This window comes from Sciurus vulgaris (assembly GCF_902686455.1).
Source record: "Sciurus vulgaris genome assembly, chromosome: 12".
NCBI classification, from domain to species: Eukaryota; Metazoa; Chordata; class Mammalia; order Rodentia; family Sciuridae; genus Sciurus; species Sciurus vulgaris.
In genome coordinates, this window is record NC_136473.1 from 852,967 (window position 1) to 871,355 (window position 18,389).

Consider the following 18,389-nt stretch of genomic DNA (forward strand, 5'->3'; position numbering starts at 1 on the left):
TGTCATTTTTTTGTAAATGATTTTTTAGTTGTTGATGGGCCTTTATTCTTATTTCTATGTGGAGCTGAGGATGAACCCAGGGTCTCACACCTGCCAGGCAGGTGCTCCACCGCTGAACTCCAGCCCCTGTCACTCTCATATGGCTTCAGCATCATGGGTTTTGGCATTTGCCGGGGGTCCTGGAGCTGTCCCCCACAGAGGCCAAGGGATGCCTGCACTCAGCACGGTGGCCACACCAAAGTCCTACACGTGTGGAGGAGGGGTGCACAATCCCAAGGCCTTCAGGCTGCAGATGAGCATCCCTGAAATGGCGACCAGGGAAGCTGGCAGGGGGACAGCCAGCACTGTGCACTTGTGCGGGGATTCTGTCCTGAGACGCGGCGGCTGGCGCATAGGTGCTCCTCATCCTAAGGCTGCTCGAGTGAGCACATCTTGCAGGTTCACACCAAGGCTGCACTGACCTAGTGCTGTGGCCACTGGGCGCCGAGTTCCCTGGAGGAAGGAGCAGGCCCTGCAGGCCCACCTGACGCACTAGCACTCGGCCCCCAGGACCCGAGGCCCGCGAGACAGGGAGGAGGGCTTGACAGGTCCGGCCGGCCGCCGGGCGTGGCTTCGCATTTCCACAGGTGGTGAACGTAGGGCATGTGGCATTCTCCACTCAGTCTATGACCATGAAGGAGAGAACTGCAGGCTTACCCGTGGTAGACAAGGATCCTGTCTTTAATAAAATGAAGTATTTTCTCAAAGTATTCCAGATACCTCATGTTGATCACCTGACCCCTGAAAGGCAGAAGTAAGGATGAAATTAGCAATTGCTTCACAAAGGGACATGCTGGGAGCGACTTCTGCAGGAGTTGTGTGAACACCGTAGCCAAGGAGAGGCTGGGCCTTCGCTCACCCTGCCTCAGCAGCCTCGGGGCCGGTCCTGCCTGGAGAGGCTCGGCTCAGCTCAGCTCCGGGGCAGAAGAGCCCTGGCGAGCTCAAGGCAGCATAGACCTGGATGCAGCCACCACTCCCGAAGTTGAGGCGCCTCTGCTGGGGCCCCTCCTGCTGTCCAGCGCTTTCCCTCCACCCATGCCAAGCACGCTCCTTCTGTCCTGTCCCTTTGTTTCTCTCCCACCAGTTCACGCCGAGCCATACTGGGGTCACGGGACTCACCGCACTGCTCCTGGCTCCCCACAGGCACCCCACCCTCAAGGTCACCACTATCCAACAGGAATGGTGCCCCGCGTGGCACTTGTTGGGGCTCCACTGATGACCTGTCCCTGCTAGCTGGCTACCTGGACAACCGCACACCTGCGCCAGCAGCCTCGTGGCTGTCCCCGCAGCCTGGCTCCCCACCTCTTCCTCCCACCAGAGCGCCTGGCTGCCCCTGACACCTGCTCCTCCCGTGACCTCGCTGCCCTGCAGCTCCAAGGCCAGTAGCGCTCAAACCTCTCCCCTGCTTCCTGCAGGTCTGTCCATGTCACCTGCTCCCAGCTGCCCAGCGGCCCACGCCCCTGCTCTGCCCACACCTTGGGATGGCTCACCGCACCTTCAGGGAAGATCCCGCGGTGTGAACTGAGAGCTGCCTGTATTCTGGCTTCTACCTGTCCAGCCTCCCTTCCCACTACCCGCTCAGCCGCGCTCGGCAGGGTGCCTGCTGACCACTTGGGACATTGCCAGTACACTGGTGGATCCCTGCCCCCTCATCCCTTCTCCTCTTCCTGGCAGCCCACCCTGCGTGCAGACTGGACCAAGCACCTCTGTTCCCTGGGCATCCTGCACCTGTGGCCACCCTGCCTTGGTGCCGCACTGTCTTCCCTACGGGCTGGTGAGCTTCCTGCGTCAGGGGCTGCTACCTCCCCACTGTCCACAACACGTGCCCAGTTACAGTGGCCTTTAGTCATGGCCAGTTGACTGAGTCCAGCTACACGTCTCAAATTGGTTCCACGTGAAATAGGAAGATACAAGTCACAAGGGAAAAAGAAATTTTTTTTCTAGAACTTAAAAAAGCAAAGAAATGGCATGTCTACTAACATCCAATCTAAGTGTCAGAGTTGATTCAAGTTTCCGGGATCAGCAGCAGTTCTGACACAACGTAGGCACATCTGTAAGTTCTACCACAGATCTCCTTGAAGCTGGCTGAAACACGCTTCATGGTTCGTGTGGAGGGAGGGAGGCAGGCAGCACGCACTGCCCAGGCCCGACGCGCAGAGCTTCTGGACACTGCCCAGGCCCTCAGCCGCCCGCTCGCCCTCCCGCGCTGGAGGGGGAGCTTTCCCTGCCATCGGAGGCTGGTTGCCAGGTTCTCAGCTCTCCATCGCTCGGGGTCTCAGGACCCTCTGAGCTCGAGTCTGGCAGTCCACCCTCAGTCACACTCTGCACCTGAAGAGCTGCGGAAGGAGCGGGTGGGCACTGTGCCAGGAAACGGCTGGCAGCGGGGGTGTCGCGGGATGGGGTGCAGGCCCACCTGCAGGAAAGGGGCAGAGGCTCGCGCACGCGACAGGACAGGAGGGCGCACGGAGGCCTTACCTGATCAGGTTGATGTGGCTGTTGAACCCTCTGCCGAGACTCCGTGCCGGCATCTGGTCCAGCCACAGCACGGGCTGGTCGGGGTCGGCCACCCTGTGGGGCGGAGGGCATGACTGCTCAGATCACAGAACACAGGGGCCTTTTAGGCTGTGACATCCTGAGTGCGACACGATCCGCAGAGGCCAACAGATGTCCCAGGGGTCCGAACGGGAAGTGACAGGTTTACTAGCAGAGCAAACGAGGACCAAAGACCCTCTCTACGCCAGCTGGTCACAGAGGGACCTGCTGGGTCACCCCCCCAGAGTGGCCACAGGTAAGGAATCACTCCTCCAGAGACCTTCTGAACAAGGATTCGGAAACCATGCAGCTCTCACTCCTACTTCAGCTGCGAGTTGAGTGCTTTTCAAAGAAGGAGCAATTTCCAGCAATTTCTGGAAGACTTCACAGAGGAAAACCTAACTTACAGGGCCGAACGTTAATAAGCAAAACGGGTTCCCACCTGCTGGCAAGAAGAGGCAGATACCTGACAGCAGACTCGGCTCCTCCCGTCCCAGGGCCTCACCTTCTCCACTTGACGGCGATGTCGAACATGTCCCTCCACTGCATGAGCCGAGTCTTCCCGTTCATGCGCACCTTCGAGTTGGTCCAGGTACGCTGCACGGCCTGCATGACTTCCAGCGCGGCCAAGCCCATGGCTATGAGGAAAAGGCCAGAAAGGAGCTCACCAGGACACAGAGAGGGGCCCAGCCTGCCTCCTGGACAAGTCACCACACAAAGGCTCAGACGTCCCGCGACATAGCAGGAGCCAGAGCATGCACCAGTCCCGCTTGGTCAGAACCAGGCTATCTGCTCCCGACTGCCCAGGGAAGCAAGAGAGGTTCCAACGCTTTGAATTTCTCCTTATCCTCTGTAGGGAAATGGCTCCCCTGGACCACCTGCCCAACCCTCAGAAAGGACGTCAGAGGACGGAAGCTCGGGTCTCTGACAGCAGCGACAGAGGCGGGCGGGAGTGCCGCTCCTTCGAGTTCTCCCCACGACGGACGGCTCCCCGCGCTTCTGTCGGCTCACGTGGGGTGTGAGCTCAGCACGAAACGTATACGCTCTTAAAAAGCAGGATGTGGACTGCCCACCCTGCTCTTGTGCCAGAGACAGTAACATTCCACAACAGTTCCCAGAATACCTCTGTGTATTCTCTTGTTTGGCAGGAAGCCTGGCGTCTCATACTGCATCAGCGACCCCAAACGATCAGCCACACAGATCAGCTCCTGCACTTCAGGCCTGTAACTCTCGAAACTCTGGTGTAGCACATCTCTGCAAGAGACATCACACGCAAGGTGAGGGCCTTCGCAGCAGACCCCTGGTGAGTCAGTCCCTCGGAGCAGGTCACATCCGACCTGCTGTTACCCTGTACACTGAATTCTTTATTTCAATGATGACATTTTCTATTCCTAGAACTTCTGATTATTTAAGAAAATCTGTTCGTTTGTGACAGTCCCTTGCCCTCACTCCTGTCTGATTTCTTCACGTTTCTCTGAACATGTCACTTGGAGTCGTTTTCAGTCTGCACCCAAGGATTCCAACACCCAGCCCCTCAGGTCTCGGGCTGTGGTCTGTCATTTCTGTCCATTTCCTTATGTGGCCCTTTGGCTCCTGGCTCTCATCCCAGTGATGTGCTCTGCAGGAATCCTGGGGCCAAATGGCGCTGCTTTCCCACCAGGAAGGAAGGTCTGCATGTGCTTCTGTGGAGACTTGGGCCCTGCCTCCAGCATGGAGTGGCTTCAGCCCCGCACACTCCACAACCCAGCCTGCTGTGGCCCAGGGACCTGCTATCCCACTGCAGTGGCTGAGCTGCACCCGCCCCAGGACGCTGCTGTCCTCAGAAAGATGCCTCCTGCCCATGACTCCAGAAGAGAACGAGGGCCAATTTCAGTGTTCTCTACCTGAGGACCCACTGGACGCCCAGGAGTCCGACTCTATTTCAGGCCCCACCGTCTCGCAGTGAGAGCCCTTCAGCATTTCCACTTTCGCCACTTTACAGCACTAATCGTCTAGCAGTGTAACGTCGAACTTCCGAAATGCTAAATGATCTGTTGCGAAAGTAGCGGTAAAAGAATCCGGCATGTCAGAGCCTGCGAGAGCGTAACAGGGAAGGGAAGGTGTCTGCTGACGCGCCTCCAGGTTCTCTAGGCAGGAAAACCGTCAGAGCCACACTAGCTCCAGAAGAGGGCAAAGTGGACACGGACAGAAAGTCAGTCAGTGGTCAGGGAACATGGGGACGCAGGCGCTGCTCAGTCTGTGGGGCACTCACTTTATGTGGGGCTGCAGGCCGGGCTGCTCCTCATAGTCCTCGATGAGGAAGGGCAGGCTCTTCGCCCAGTGGTCCTTGAAGCTGCCCGGCAGGTCCACGTCCACGCTGTACTCCGTGAGGGGCGTGTCGAGGTGTGCGTGCAGGTACCTGGAGTACTCTGCGGAGGCAAAGGCAGGGACGTCTCTCCACAGCTGCCGGCCACATAAACGCACCTAACGCACTGCTGTTTGGCTTCAAAACTCCAAGAAAGCCTGAGCGTCAACAGGCCACCAGGATGGGTCACAGGGCAACCCGACCCCGAGGTGCGTGCAGGGGGAGGACAAGGCGGTCAACCTGGTCACCTCTGGCTACGCTGCAGACGCCTTCACACAGACCACGGGGAAGAGCTTGTCTTTCAGTTCCGGAGCCCGAGAACCCAAGCTGGGCGCCAGGCTGATGCAGGCTACTCAGCATGTGACCTCTCCAGCCCGCTGCTCACGGGTCTCGATGTGCAAGCCCATGCTACCCGGGCCGAGAAGAGGGTGCGGAGCACTGCTGCTGGGTGGGTAGGCCGTGCCGCCGGCCAGCAGCACCCGGGAAGAGTCCCAGGGGACAGAGACTGAAGTGCACTTTTTATTTTATTTAAATTTAAAACTGAGGTTTGATTTAATTATTAGAAAACTTGAGTAAACTTGGAACAATCTGCATTTGTGAACCCAATTTTTCAACTGTAAATTCTACGAAATCTAAATTCAGAAGAAGCATCTGCAGTGAAAGCTGGGCACAGTGTCCACACTGTCACCCCAGCTACTCAGGAGGCCAAGGCAGGAGGATCCCAAGCTCCAGGCCAGCCTGGGCTGCTTAGCAAGACCCTGTACCAAAATAACATTTTTTAAAAGGGCTTGGGACGTAGCTCAGTGCTAGAGTGCTTGCCTGGCATGAGGGACGCCCTGGGTTCAATCCCTACTATCACAGGGAAAAAAAAAAAAAAAGAGAGAACATCCAATAAAAATTTAGGTATATTCAAATTGTAAAATAGACACCAGATTTTACTTAGCACAAAAATAATGTAAATTACTGAATACTGTTTTATGTTAATTATATGCTGAACTAATATTTTGGATATACTGAATAAAACATATTATTAAAATCAGGGCCTATGGCTGCAGCGTAGGGACCCCAAGAGGAAGGGAGGCGGTAACAGCGGCTCCTCACACCCTCACACGCCCAGCAGGCCTGCAGAGGCCTTTCCTGCCCTCTGGGTCCCAGGTGGGCTGCGGTCCTTAGGGATGGTCCCTCACTGTAATGTCACTGTGACACAGTGTCTTTCCCTCAGGTAAAATGTATGTGAACTTCAGGAATAAACACTGCAGGGAGGGCAGGTCCTCAGACCTGGGTCCACCTGGGCCTGCAGGCCTGGGTGCAGACTTACCGCGGAGGTATTTCACCTTGAGGAACTCTGGGCTGGCCTTCTGGCCTGGAAGAGGGTCATTCAGCATGACTTTGGTCTGCGCCTTTATCCCTTCGTAGAACTGCCCCATGGCAACGTGGCTGAGCCCCTTCATGTACTGGCACACTTCATTATATGGCTCCAGCTGCAGACACCTCTGGGCGGGACGGACAGAGCGCTGTGTCAGCACCACACAGCTTAGGAAAACTGCAGTTCCTCATTCTTTATTCTGGCTGGGACACTGTCCCTTCAGGCCAAGTCAGACCACAGGCAAGACAAGGAGCACCCCCTCCCCTCCGCCAGAGGCACAGGGCTCTCAGCCCCCTCCCTAGGCGAGCACTCAGCTCTCTAAAGAATGGCCTGGAACCCCTGCAGTGCTTCCTGCTGTGAGGCCCACCTTGAAGTTCTTCAGGGCTTCCTGCAGGCTGCCGTGGTGGTAGAGCATCATGCCCCGCAGCTGGAGGGTCTGCACGTGGTTCTGGTTGAGCAGCAGAGCCTTCTGAAAGCTCTCAGTGGCCGCTTCAAAATTGCCCAGTTCCCTAGGTATTCAACAACAGGGATGAACACAGGTGCAGCCGCCCCAGAGAGCAGCCTCTGGAGCCGGGCATGGGGCGGTGCCTCGCCCTTGCCACTTGACTGCGGCAGGGCCTCTGACCCACACACTCCAGTCCACCTGTGAGTCCAGCCAGGGCCCAGGAGGACAACAGCATAGCCCCTGAACTCCTGGGCCAGTTAACTTACTGATTTCTACAAGGAAGTGCTCACTGAAACCCCTCTGCCCAATTCAAAACAGCTCCAACACCTAAAACAGTGCATTTTAGTACATACTGAAGAATACATTTCCCCTTGGGAAAAAAGTGTGCAGATTATAATCATATACAGGTTTTTCGTTCTGAATCAAATTGACAAACTTAAGATGTGTCTTATCATCATTATCACTATTATCTCCGTCCACTGACATTACTCCACTTAATCTAGAAAATCGTCATGTAATTTGAGATTCTGAGAAGAAGTACACTTCAGAACTCTAAGCACTTCAGAATGAAAACAGTTGTTCCTAACCAAACCGTTTTCACATATCCTTCCTTTTACAAAGGTAGGAATAGTTTTTAGACCCTCCATACATCAGTGTTCTATAAGGAACAAGGATTTGTTACAGAATGTCTGCCTACATTCACACAGCACTTCACAAGGTGACTGCAGTCTGTTTCAATTTCTATTCCCGACAATTCTGTGGGACTGGAGGGACACACGATTCCTCAAACCTCAAACAAATCCCCACGCGCTCTCCACCTGAGTGCGGGAGAGCGTCTCGAGCAGCCACAGCAGATGAATGAGCTCTTTAGTTTGGCCGCCCTGTATGAGGACCTGCAGGGAGAACTGGGGCTCAGGGCAGTCGGGGTCAGGCCGGGAGTGGGCTGGATCCAGTCTCTTGAGGCCTGGCGTGAGTGCCTCTGCCATGCTCTCCCCTCCTCTCCCAGTCAGAGGCCAGAGGCTCCCTCGGTCAGCACTAGGCGGGAGGCTACTGTGGCGATGGCAGGCTCACTGCCCTCAAGGTGCTCCCACGCCTTCATCCTGGGGCTCTTCAATCAGATCAGATGACGAGGACATTCATCATGTTACTGCCTGAAAGTGAGCTTCAAATGCCAGGCTCACAACAATGATCCTGGAGGACTGCCGGCCTCCAGGCCAAAACCACGCCCAGGTGCTCCGCTATCCTGACCGAACACTGTCCCGGGGACACCCGCCAGTGCAGGGGACGCTGGGCCAGGGTATCTTGGTAACAGCCCGCGGAGGGCCTCCTCCCTCACTCCCTGACCCCCACCATTGCTTACCTGTAGGCCTGCCCCAGGCTTTTATACGCGTCAATAAAATCAACTTTCTGCTTCAGAGCTTCTTTGAAGGACTCAATGGCTTCCTGGAAAGAGTACGCAGAAAATTATTTCATTTGCATAGCTCTTAAAATGGAGTTTCACATAAATCACTGAAGAATTTAAACAGATATTATGCATGGAGTATGACAAGAGTTCCTTTAAGATAGGAGGACTAAGAGGGAGAAAAATGCAATGAACTGAGTCAGTAAACAAATGCACTACAATGAAGAATGACAGCCTTCAGCGCCTTCCTCAGGAAACTGGGAGCAGCTTTGCATTTGTTAGCACTCTGAGTACCAAGGGATGCACCTTCCTTTGAATCCCATTTCCTTAATAAATAAAGGACCAGAAGTCACCTAGAAGCTGGAGAGCACTCAAAATGACCACGGCCAGCAGCACTCAAACTCTGACCAACAAGAGATGAAAGGGGTGAAGGAAGCGAAAAGGCTCCTGGCCGGCCAGGAAAGGAGGCACCAAGACAAAGCCAAGGCGGGCACTGGCGTCCAGGGGCTCTGTGGCCCTCCCCTCCTCAGAGACCCATGTACACATGGTGCTCCGTCCACTGAAGGGGAACCCAGAAGCCCGACCCTGCATGTGTCACCTCGACTTCACTGTTACTCTAACAGAGTTAGGAAGACATGTCATGCTGTCCCCAGGAAGGGCACCTTACTGAGTTAGCTGCCACAACTCTCTGTGGTAGCTGTAAGGAAAGGGCTTCCCTCCAGACAGATGCTGAGGCCCGTGGCCGTGTGCCAGGTGCGGCAGGCACACGCAGCACAGCCCTGATTCTCCTTGGAAAGCTACCTACCCTGCGCCTGGGCTTTATCTGGGGGGATGGCAGAGCAAGAGGCTGGCCTCCAGACTCTGCAGAGACAAAGGGGGACAGGAGCCACTGGTGACAGATAATACCGAGGTCTGCGTCCAGCAGAGAGACCAGAGTGGAGACACTTAACATTTAAGAAACTGAAGGCTGCTCTTAATTTGTCTTCCTGCAGTGGGAAACCCTTGGTTTTTTTTCCAAAGATCTTTATAATCCAACAAACATGTATTGAGCGCCTACTGTATTGAGCAAGAGCCAAGAGGAGCAGGTCCTTATCTCTTTCCTCCAAGAATGCAGCCCTGTTAGAAAGCCGATTACTAGCTGGGGAATCAGCATAAAAATCAAGAGCCACAAAGGAGACAGGAGTTAATCTCTGGGAACACAGAGATGGAAACTGCTAGCTGCACCTGGAACACCAGAGGCTTGGGAGGAAGGGACAGCGGAGCAGGACTTGGAGGCAGAACCTGCCGAGTAAAGAGGGCATTCTGAGGGGGTGCTGGGCGGTGGCAGAGTGGGCCATGGAGAGTCAGGGGGCAGAGGCAGCTGGCGCACAGGCTGGGAACACTGCCTGGCAGGGCCAGGACCTCGGTGGGTGCAGCCTCAGGAGAAAGCTGCCTGCCAGTGCAGTGGGGAAGGGCCCAGCAAAGGGTGGGTCACTGTGGGAGTCCAGGCAAGAGATAGTGCAGGCCAAACGGAGTGCTTGAGGACAGAAAAGGGGGCCGGATTCGCAACACTCCTGAAGGCCAACTGGGACGGGGTCTGAGGCTAGCTGGGGTGGGAGGGAGCGGAGGGTGGGAAGCCGGCCGCTGAACAGCCGGCGGATGGCGAGGAGCGCGGGGGAGGACGGGTCACGTCTGGAGCGCGTGTGGACCTCCGGTGGGAGCCCAGGAGGCCCTGCGGCCCACTCCACTTACAGCATGCCTGGACGCCACAGTTCTTCCGAGTCTGATTCTCTTCAGCTCTTAAGAGCCTTTGGTTTCGGGGGTCCTGTCTAATCACTGCACAGCTCTCTACCTCATTCTGCCAAAGAGGGGACACAGCAGAATCAAGATCTTAAGCCATCGGGACAAAGGAACTACGTTCAAACACGTTAACCGTTACATATACGGACAGGCCCTGAATCCATCTGCTTGGCAAATGTGACCGTGACAACTGAGTCACCACCGAAGCGCTCGCTGACGGCCACCAGCCCTCTGCAGCTGCTCGCCGACACCACGACCACGCTCAGCCGGCTCAGAGCCAAGGCTGGTGAAAGCGGGAGGCACGGCAGTGGGCAGACAACAGGAGGGCCCTGCGTCCCTCCCTAGAAAATCCAGAAGGCCGGGGACCGCCGACTCGGGGCGTGACCTGTGCGACAACACTGCCAATGGCTACGGCACATCAACAACCCGGTTAACCTAAACCGCCGCTGGCCTAAACAGACCACGTCAGGACGCACACAGCAAGCGCACTGGCCTGTCACAGACACCTGGACTGGTCCATGCGCCGACTCGGCGGCCTCGCCCCGACTCGGTTTCCCCCGTGTTATGGAATGCCCCCACTCCTGTGCTTCCTGGGGATGTGCTGAGCGTGTGATGGCAACCCCGCAGGCCTGCAGGAATGCACTGTGGCCCGGGACCCGTGCTAGGGGCACGGTGACCGCAGCCAGGGCTGGATCGCAGAGGGGCTTCGGGCCGAGGGAGCGAAAGCACCTGCTACAGCTCTGCTCTAAGGATCTCTTCCCGACTCCCAAACCAGCTGTGCGCAGAGAGGCCTGCTCGCGTCTGAAGCACGGGTCACTAACAGGATGGCCTTCTCTGGTTCCCACCTCCTCTGTGAGTCACCCTAGGGTTCCACCTGGGCACAGCACTGTGCATTTGGACCTGGTCATGCAGGGTGGCTGTGCCAAGACCACAGGAGCAGGGGGCTCCCAGGGCCGCCTCCCCTCCGGGCCCTGGCGCGGGCATGTGAGGTGTGGACACGGAATGTGCAACATCCTTCTTGGCTCTGCTCTTTTGTGGGGGCAGTTATTTTCCAGAATCTATAAAACCTAGACTCTCACAGGTAAAATGTTCCTAACGACATCTGATTCCTGTTCGCAGCTCAAGCACTCTTCACACACAGTCCTGTACTCGATGCTCAGTCACTTCAAGAGACAGAGGACTGTCCCTGAACTTCAGATGTGGAAGGAGAGGCTGGAAGGAAGGGTCCAGGAACCTGGCCTGCAGCACAGCTGGAAGGTTAGAGCAAGAGCTCAGAGGAGACCTTCCAAGGCCGAATTCAAGGCTGCCCTTGGTATCCATCCATCCGACCCCACCCTTTCTGAGCACCTGCCAGGGGAGGGGCCCTGTCCGCAGCACTGACCACCAGCCAGTGGATCTGCACAGGCAGCCCCGCGCCCGTCCCAAGCCCATGCACAACTGCTCCTCGGTGTCACAGGGTTGCTTCTAGGAACCCCTCAGGCCCCCAGCCCACAGGTGCTTGGTTCCTGTGGGTAGGCAGACGACAGCGCGTGCACGCAGCCCATGCCCCCCTGGGAACTTCAGGTCCTCCTCCCTCCAGTCTGTGGGACAGGCCCAGGCCCCGCTTTCAGAATGACGGCAGAAGAACGTCCACACACGTTCAGTGCCCACACGACTTTTCTTCCAAGTGTTTCGCTCTGCAATTGACTGAACCTGCGGACGCGGGACCCACAGACACAGAGGGCCATGTGTGTCCTCAGAGCTGCTTTCGGGGACAAAGGGCACACCTGTTTGCCACAGTGCGCTCCTGCCCATGCTGCTGCCCACCTTCCTGTCAAGGCCACCATCTCTATGAAGAGCTCCTGTCTCCCTGGCTGCCCCGTGTTCAAGCTGCGAGGCTGGCTGGCTCCCCTCCTGGGCTTCCTTCTCTACTCCGCAGGAGGACACCGACCCCAGGCTGCGTGCAGCACAGAAGCAGCCCAGGTGAGGGCACTGGCTGCTCCCAGGCTCCTGGCCAGCCCAGCAGCCCTCCTGACTCCCTCCACGCCTCCTCCCAGGGCCCTGCAGTCCTGGCGCAACACACCCCCAGCCCAGCAGCACCTTGCTCCTGCTCCCGGAGCTCCTGGGTAGCTCTCCAGGTCTCCTTGGGCACAGGGTCACCACCAACGCCTGCTAGACAGTCTCTGTCCCTCCTCACCTTGGCCACCACAATCTCCAAATCTACTTCCTAATCACAGATTTGATCTCAATTACAGATTTTCCCAAAATCTTAAACTCACAGCTCCTCTGGGCTCATGGACTTTGGTCAGAATGCTCAGCACAGTACCCAGACTGAAGCTGGCCTCCGCCGCCCCACCTGCCTCCCTCAGGTGCCATCCCACCCTCCTGTGCCCTGCTCTGCGCCCCTCTCTGCCCACAGGGCCTTCTTCCCAGCCTCCCCACTGGGCTCTACAACTGGGCCTTTTGTGAGCACCAGTTCTACTTCTCCCGCTTCACCTTCTACTGTCTCCCTTTCTGCACCTCCAGCCACGGACCTGGCTGCTGTGGTGTGGGATTAGAATGTGCCCGTCTCACGTGCAGGAGGACTGGCCCCATCAGGGAATTAACCAAATGGACGACTGGGAGGAAGCGGGTGGCTGGGGTCTGTCTTCTCCCCAGCACCTTCCTCTTTCTCTGCTTTCTGGCTGCCAGGAGCTCAGCGTTCCTCTACCACGATGTTCTGCCTCAGTTGGTGCCCAGAGCAATGCGGCTGGCTGACCGTGGATTGGAACTTTAAAATGGTGAACCCAAATGACCTTTTCCTCCTCTCCACTGTTTCTATTGAGTATTTGGTCACGGCAATGCAAAGGTGACTAACAGACTGGCAAAAAGTAGAGGCTCAACAAACATTTCAGACTATGTTCCAGGAGAGACCAGACACTCAAGATGTCATTTTAAAATCTGTCAAGCTTGATTCCACCAAAGCCCCTGTCCCCATAAAGCGCAGTGCACCCGTGCTGCACAACACCGTCACCTTGAGAAGCCCTCTGTGGAAGAAAGTCAGGCCTTTGTACAGCATGGCTGTGGGCTGGTTCCTGTTCAGCTCCAAGGACTGCTCGAAGTCCTCGTGGGCTGTGGCGTAGTCCTGCAGGAGGGGGGGAGACCGGATGGGGCACGTCAGACAGCGGGACGCCTCCCGCCTCCAGCAAGTAGAGAGACCCAACTCATCTTGTGTCTCTGTGGGCTCTAAAGGGGACCTTTCCTGGCCACATGCCATCTGTTGGTAGCTGGTTTCCACCAAGGTCTAACTAACGTCTTCCATCTCACCCACAGAAAGAAGAGTATTCCCGCTTCCATCCCAACTCTGGGCACTCTGAGTCGCAGGCCATGGGCAGACCCGACATGTCCTGCTGAGCTTCCTTTCATGTGTCTTCCTTTCATCTGTCACCTGCAGCGCCACAGACCCACAAGAGCAGCTGTGGCGCTCGAGGACCAGGCGCACAGGACACTCTGGCCAGTCTGGCTGCGTCTGGACCACACCAGCTCAGGCACTGGCCCTCGGGTCAGGTGCTATGACAGACGCACTCTGTACTGTGGTGACAGCACGCCCTCAGGCAGCTCCGGAGCTGGGCACAGGGAGCGGAGAGAGCCCCGCTCAGCAGCGCGGGAGAAAGCTGAGCAAAGCACTCACCTCGGAGATGAAGTGCAGGGTCCCCCGGTGCCTGTACAGCCGGGCTGACGGCTGAAGCTGAATGGCTTTAGTGAGATCGTTCACTGCTTCGTTAATTCGTCCCAGAGGGGACAGAATCTGGAACCCAGAATAAGTGGTCAGCGCCGAGCTGCTGCAGCGTGGGCTTCTGATCCCCCGACCACACACGCGAGCTGTTCCCTCAGCCCCGTCCTCTGTCCAGTCAGGGCGGGTTGAGGAGCTGTGACCAAAGTGCCAGTCCTGCCTCTGTCTCACCCTCAAGAGACCCAGGTGTTTTCTTGGAATCTGATCTTTTTCACTGGGACTATATTTACCTTTGAAGTCAAAATCTGGCAAATACAAATTAAGTCGTGGAAACTCATCTGAACTACAGCTTTTAACTTTAGGACGGGCAAGTCAGGGAACAGAGGTCAGAGTGCTCCATCTTCAGCTCCGTCCTCCATGGGAGCAGCGGCTCAGGGCCCAGTTGCTGTGCTCAGCAAGGCGATGGCACAGACACGCACCGGAACGGACGGAGGGCGAGCTCAAGAGGTGCAGGTGCCTGGGGACGAGCCACGCAGCTGAGCCCACCACCAGCCACGCAGGGTCTGCAGTGGCAGGGGCCTTCTGAGCGTGGTAGGTCTACGCGCTCAGAGCAGCATGGGGCAGCAACGGTTGTCCCTGGCACCCAGCATGGCGCCCAGAACCTGGGCAGTGGTAGGCGGGCTACACCAGGAGGGACGGCCGGCTCACTGACAGGCACCCGGAAAGCACGCCTGGCAGGTGACCAAGTGCACAGCAGCCAGTGCTCCTGGGAGAGCACCCTGGCCCAGCAGGGGTGCCTAGAGCGAGCGTCCCAGAGAGCCAGTGTCCCAGAGGGTGAAGCAGAGGGCTGAAATTCGGCTGTGAAACCGCCGTGTGCCACCACTGCCCAACGGTGCCACACAAGGAGAACAGTACTGCATCTGTTCAGGATGATTAACACTCGTCACGACCACAACACCATTTTTGGATAAACATTCGTTTTCTACTCCATTAGGAGTGGAGGTTTTAGTCCTGCTAAGTCTCAGCACCCCTGACTGGATTCACGATCATCTGACCAGGGCAGGGCCGCACCAGAGTGGGGAGGCATCGGCTCACCCGTGGTGCCCAGGCCAGGGCCCGTCCCCAGGAGGCGGTGCAGGTGCTGGCCTGAGATGACAGGCCACATGATGAGTGAGGAAGAAGCCACTTGAAACTCCAAGCCCCAGTAAAACCCATTTCAAGACAAGGGACTGTGAGATCCCGAGAAGGAAACACCACACACAGGGCTTCTAAACCCCCGAGGACGCAGCGCTCCCCAAAGAGAAAGCAAAAGTTCCTCCTTCTTAGGCCAGCTCTGAAGTCACGCCTGTCGGACACTTAAGGGCCGAGTTTCACTCGAGGTAGCTCGACTGGCAGCACAAGCCTGGGGTCCGCAGTTACCTGAAGAGCCCACCACGCCCAGACCCCCGCTGCTCGCCAGCACCGGCTCTGGGCACCAGCCCTCCCGGACCTCCAGCCGATTCCTCTGAGGTCTGGTCAGTCCCTCTTACCTGCTCTGCCTCTGTGCAGACACGTCCTTCTTGTGAGAGCCACAGGGCTTTACATCTCAGTCTGACCAGACAGACAGTCACAGCAGGCTTTGCTAAGGTGTGTCAGGTGCACAGGAGTGTGTGAACGTGTCTTTAGTGAGCGCAGAGCAGCTCAGGACACAACCCCACATGGAGCCCTGCATATGGCTCCTGCAGGCCAGGCCAGGGGCACCAGAGGCCACACTGTACTAGCATGTCCCCCAGGCCTGAAGGCCCCAGAACCTCTGCAGGAAAGCCGCGGGTGTGAGGGAGCGTTACGTTCACAGGGGTAAGACAACGGGGTGGGGGGCTCAGTCCCAACTAACCCAACAAAGACAGGGAGAAAGGAAACGGCACTCACTTCTGCTCGCTGCGCAAATACCTCTGGGCGGTCTGGTTCCAAGGTAATTACTCGGCTCAGTTCGAACAAAGCGAGCTCGGCGTTCTTAATGTCCTTGAAAAGGCATTAGCTGGGTATAAGGAAGACTGCGCTGGAAGGCAGGGGCAGCCGTGCAGAAGCAGCCGTGCCTCGTCTGTGACCGCAGTGCTCCCCCCACTCACCGCCCTGCCTCCACTGACCCGCACTGTCTCGGGTCGCAGGCGGCAGGCTCTGACCCTAACCTACCTACACCTGGAACCAGCCAACCTCAAGGACGGGCACAGGGACACCAGCTTGCAGGGCCATTGACCTGTGGTCATGGGGACAGAATGGGCCAAGCACCCATCAAAGCCGAAAACCCGGCCCCTGCACCTTAACGTGGCTGGGGGCTCTCTTCAGCCCTGCATGCTGCTCTTATGTAGAGAGCATCATGAACATACAAGCAAGCTGCATGTTAGAATGTGAAACTTAAAAAGACAAGAAAAAAGCCCCTGCCTCTGAGGTTTCCTCCAGGGTGGCTTCCACCCTGGGCCTTGCTATCTATGCTTGCAAGAATGTTCTAGCCTGAACTTGCTCAGGGTCTTCTCTTGTCTCAGAAATGCACAAATGGGGTATAAAATTTCTCCAGCGAGCCAGCACCAGTTTCTTTAATTTTAATGTTTTAATAAATTTTAATTGAAATGTTAATGATTCAGCCAGGTGCGGTGGCACACGCCTATAATTCCAGTGGCTTAGGAGGCTGAGGCAAGAGGATCACGAGTTCAAAGCCAGTCTCGGCAAAAGAGAGGTACTAAGCAACTCAGTGAGACCCTGTCGCTAAATAAAATATAAAATAGAGCTGAGAATGTGGCTCAGTGGTCCAGTGCCCCTGAGTTCAATCCCCAGTACCCCCCGTCAAATGTTATGACTCGATATCTTTAATGCAAAAGTTACAAAAGTGGTATATACCCCTCAACACACAATTTCATATGAATATTTTTAGTAATCAAAAGGAGAGCAGGAAAGCGTCGTGCTCGGTGCTCTGGAGTAAGCCTCTGGAGAGCGCAGTCTCAGGCCCTCTCCTGAGGTGCTCCAGTCTCAGGACAGCGATGCTGTTCATGTAAAACATGCACGGGCAGCTTTCCTCAGAAACATGGGCATCGCTTATCACACTGTCTGTGAAAAGCATAAAAGCATAGCAAGCAGGGCAGTGGTGGAGAGCTTGCCTAGCAAATGTGAGGCACTGGGTTCAGTCCTCAGCACCACATAAAAGTAAGTAAATAAAGGTCTTGTGTCCATCTACAACTAAAAAATCAGAAAAGGACTGGGCGTCAACTCAGTGCTATGGTGACGCCCAGGTACCACAAAAAAAAAAAAAAAAAAAAAAAATCAGCGAGCAAAAGTAGAGTTTGCACACTCAAAACCTGTGCCCTTGCGTTCACCCCTGGAATAACCGGAAAGCTGCAGCTCCAAGTCCTGCCGCCCGTGAGGCCCCTCTGCTCTGCGGGGTGCTTTGGGGGTGCGGCTGGCCTCGGCTTCCCGTGGACTTGGGAGGCCCGGCCTGCGCTGGCTAGCCCTCTGGCCGTGGCAGACCAGCCCTGCCCTATCTCACGTGTCCCATCAGCTCGGTGGACGGAAAGTGGTGTGGCAGACCTGGAGGGGTCGGGGGCACTGGGCGAGCGAGACTTCCATACTCACATGAAGTCCCTTCTTTCCATAGGCTATCCCTCGGCCATAAATTGCACTAACCAGATCAGGCTCCTCCTAGTCAGACCAAAACAGAAACACGTCAAAAACTACAAGTGAAACAAAGCAAAAATCAGTTTCTGCTTAAAGCAGTCACTGCTCAGGCGCAGCTCTGCTCCTCCACGCTCCCCTCCTGAGTCAGTCCGTGGCCCCAACCCATAAAGCCCGCCTCACACCTCACCGGAATGGGACGCCACGCCAGCTTTGCGGAGAAAACAGCAGAGCGGGAAGGGCACCCAAGGCCACGATTCTCTCCCAAGTGAGTCGCTCCCAACTACTGTGACAGCTAGGCAGGGTCGAGTCCCAGGGAGGACGGAGGCTGGGCAGGAGATGCCTCTGCTCGTCTCTCCCTGCCCACCAGGAAAGCTCCTGACAGGCGGGAAGCAGGGGCGGCATGCCCTGCTGGAGCTGCCCCAGCCCTGGTGCCCTCTCGCGGGCCTCTGGCCCACGGTCAGCCTCGGCGATTCTCAAGTCCTGGTCAAACTCCTGAGCTAGGCTGGATGGGCCCTGAGGCCAGTGGCACCGCAGAGGAAGAACAGGTCAGCCTCCACGAGGCGCCCAGGAGCAGGGCTGCCTGTGAACAGGCAGCTCCGGCAGGACGAGGCACGCCGGGACCCTGAGGCCAGCGGCACGAGGCGGCCACGGTCCTGTCAGCACTGGCCACACGCAAATCACAGAACCTCGACCGAGCAATTCCAGGCTGCTGGCTCCCGGAACCTCAAAAGTTCCAGTCAAGACAGGCCCGCGTTCTGATGTCTTCACCCGGAAAAGATCCACATACGAGTGCCAGCCAAGCCCCGGCTGCCTCTTCAGATGAGGCCTCCTGGCCGTCGGCTCCGGGCCACTGCCGCTGCTCGTGAAGCCCCCTTCCTATGCTGTCTCAAGTCCCCTCCCTGCACACATGCAGCTGGACGCGTGGTCTGTGACTCACAGCAAACTGGCGTAAGGAAAGCCCACTATTTGCTGAGGGGAAAGAAGGGCAGGTCACAGGCCTGCAGGTCACAGGCCTATGGAGAAGGGCTGGCCATGCGTGTGTGTGACCGCGTGGGGCGCAGGCACGCGGGGCAGCTCCCAAAACACGGCTGCAATGCTCCCCGGGACGGGGTCACTGGGGTCACTGGCACGTGCTCGTTCCTCTCA

The 18,389-nt window shown here is 56.8% G+C and overlaps 1 protein-coding gene across 8 annotated transcripts in view; it reads right to left on the reverse strand.

Annotated features, from left to right (window-relative positions):
* The window catches only part of TTC13 (tetratricopeptide repeat domain 13), a 94,406-nt gene that overhangs the window by 53,735 nt on the left and 22,282 nt on the right, over positions 1-18,389 (reverse strand). For 4 of the 8 annotated variants that reach the window (XR_013758368.1, XM_079107489.1, XM_079107488.1 and 1 more), the window contains exons 5-16: positions 17,202-17,267; positions 15,507-15,599; positions 13,557-13,673; positions 12,900-13,010; positions 8,087-8,169; positions 6,649-6,790; positions 6,234-6,408; positions 4,823-4,979; positions 3,695-3,825; positions 3,077-3,209; positions 2,515-2,607; positions 697-780 (exon numbers count right to left, since the gene is read on the reverse strand). Coding sequence is in view for 7 of the 8 variants with exons in the window: in XM_079107489.1 (XP_078963615.1) it covers positions 697-780; positions 2,515-2,607; positions 3,077-3,209; positions 3,695-3,825; positions 4,823-4,979; positions 6,234-6,408; positions 6,649-6,790; positions 8,087-8,169; positions 12,900-13,010; positions 13,557-13,673; positions 15,507-15,599; positions 17,202-17,267 (1,385 nt within the window). In the remaining variant the exon portion in view is untranslated. The remainder of the gene's footprint in view (positions 1-696; positions 781-2,514; positions 2,608-3,076; positions 3,210-3,694; positions 3,826-4,822; positions 4,980-6,233; positions 6,409-6,648; positions 6,791-8,086; positions 8,170-12,899; positions 13,011-13,556; positions 13,674-15,506; positions 15,600-17,201; positions 17,268-18,389) is intronic. The other 4 variants (XM_079107491.1, XM_079107490.1, XM_079107494.1 and 1 more) reach the window with 2 other exon arrangements.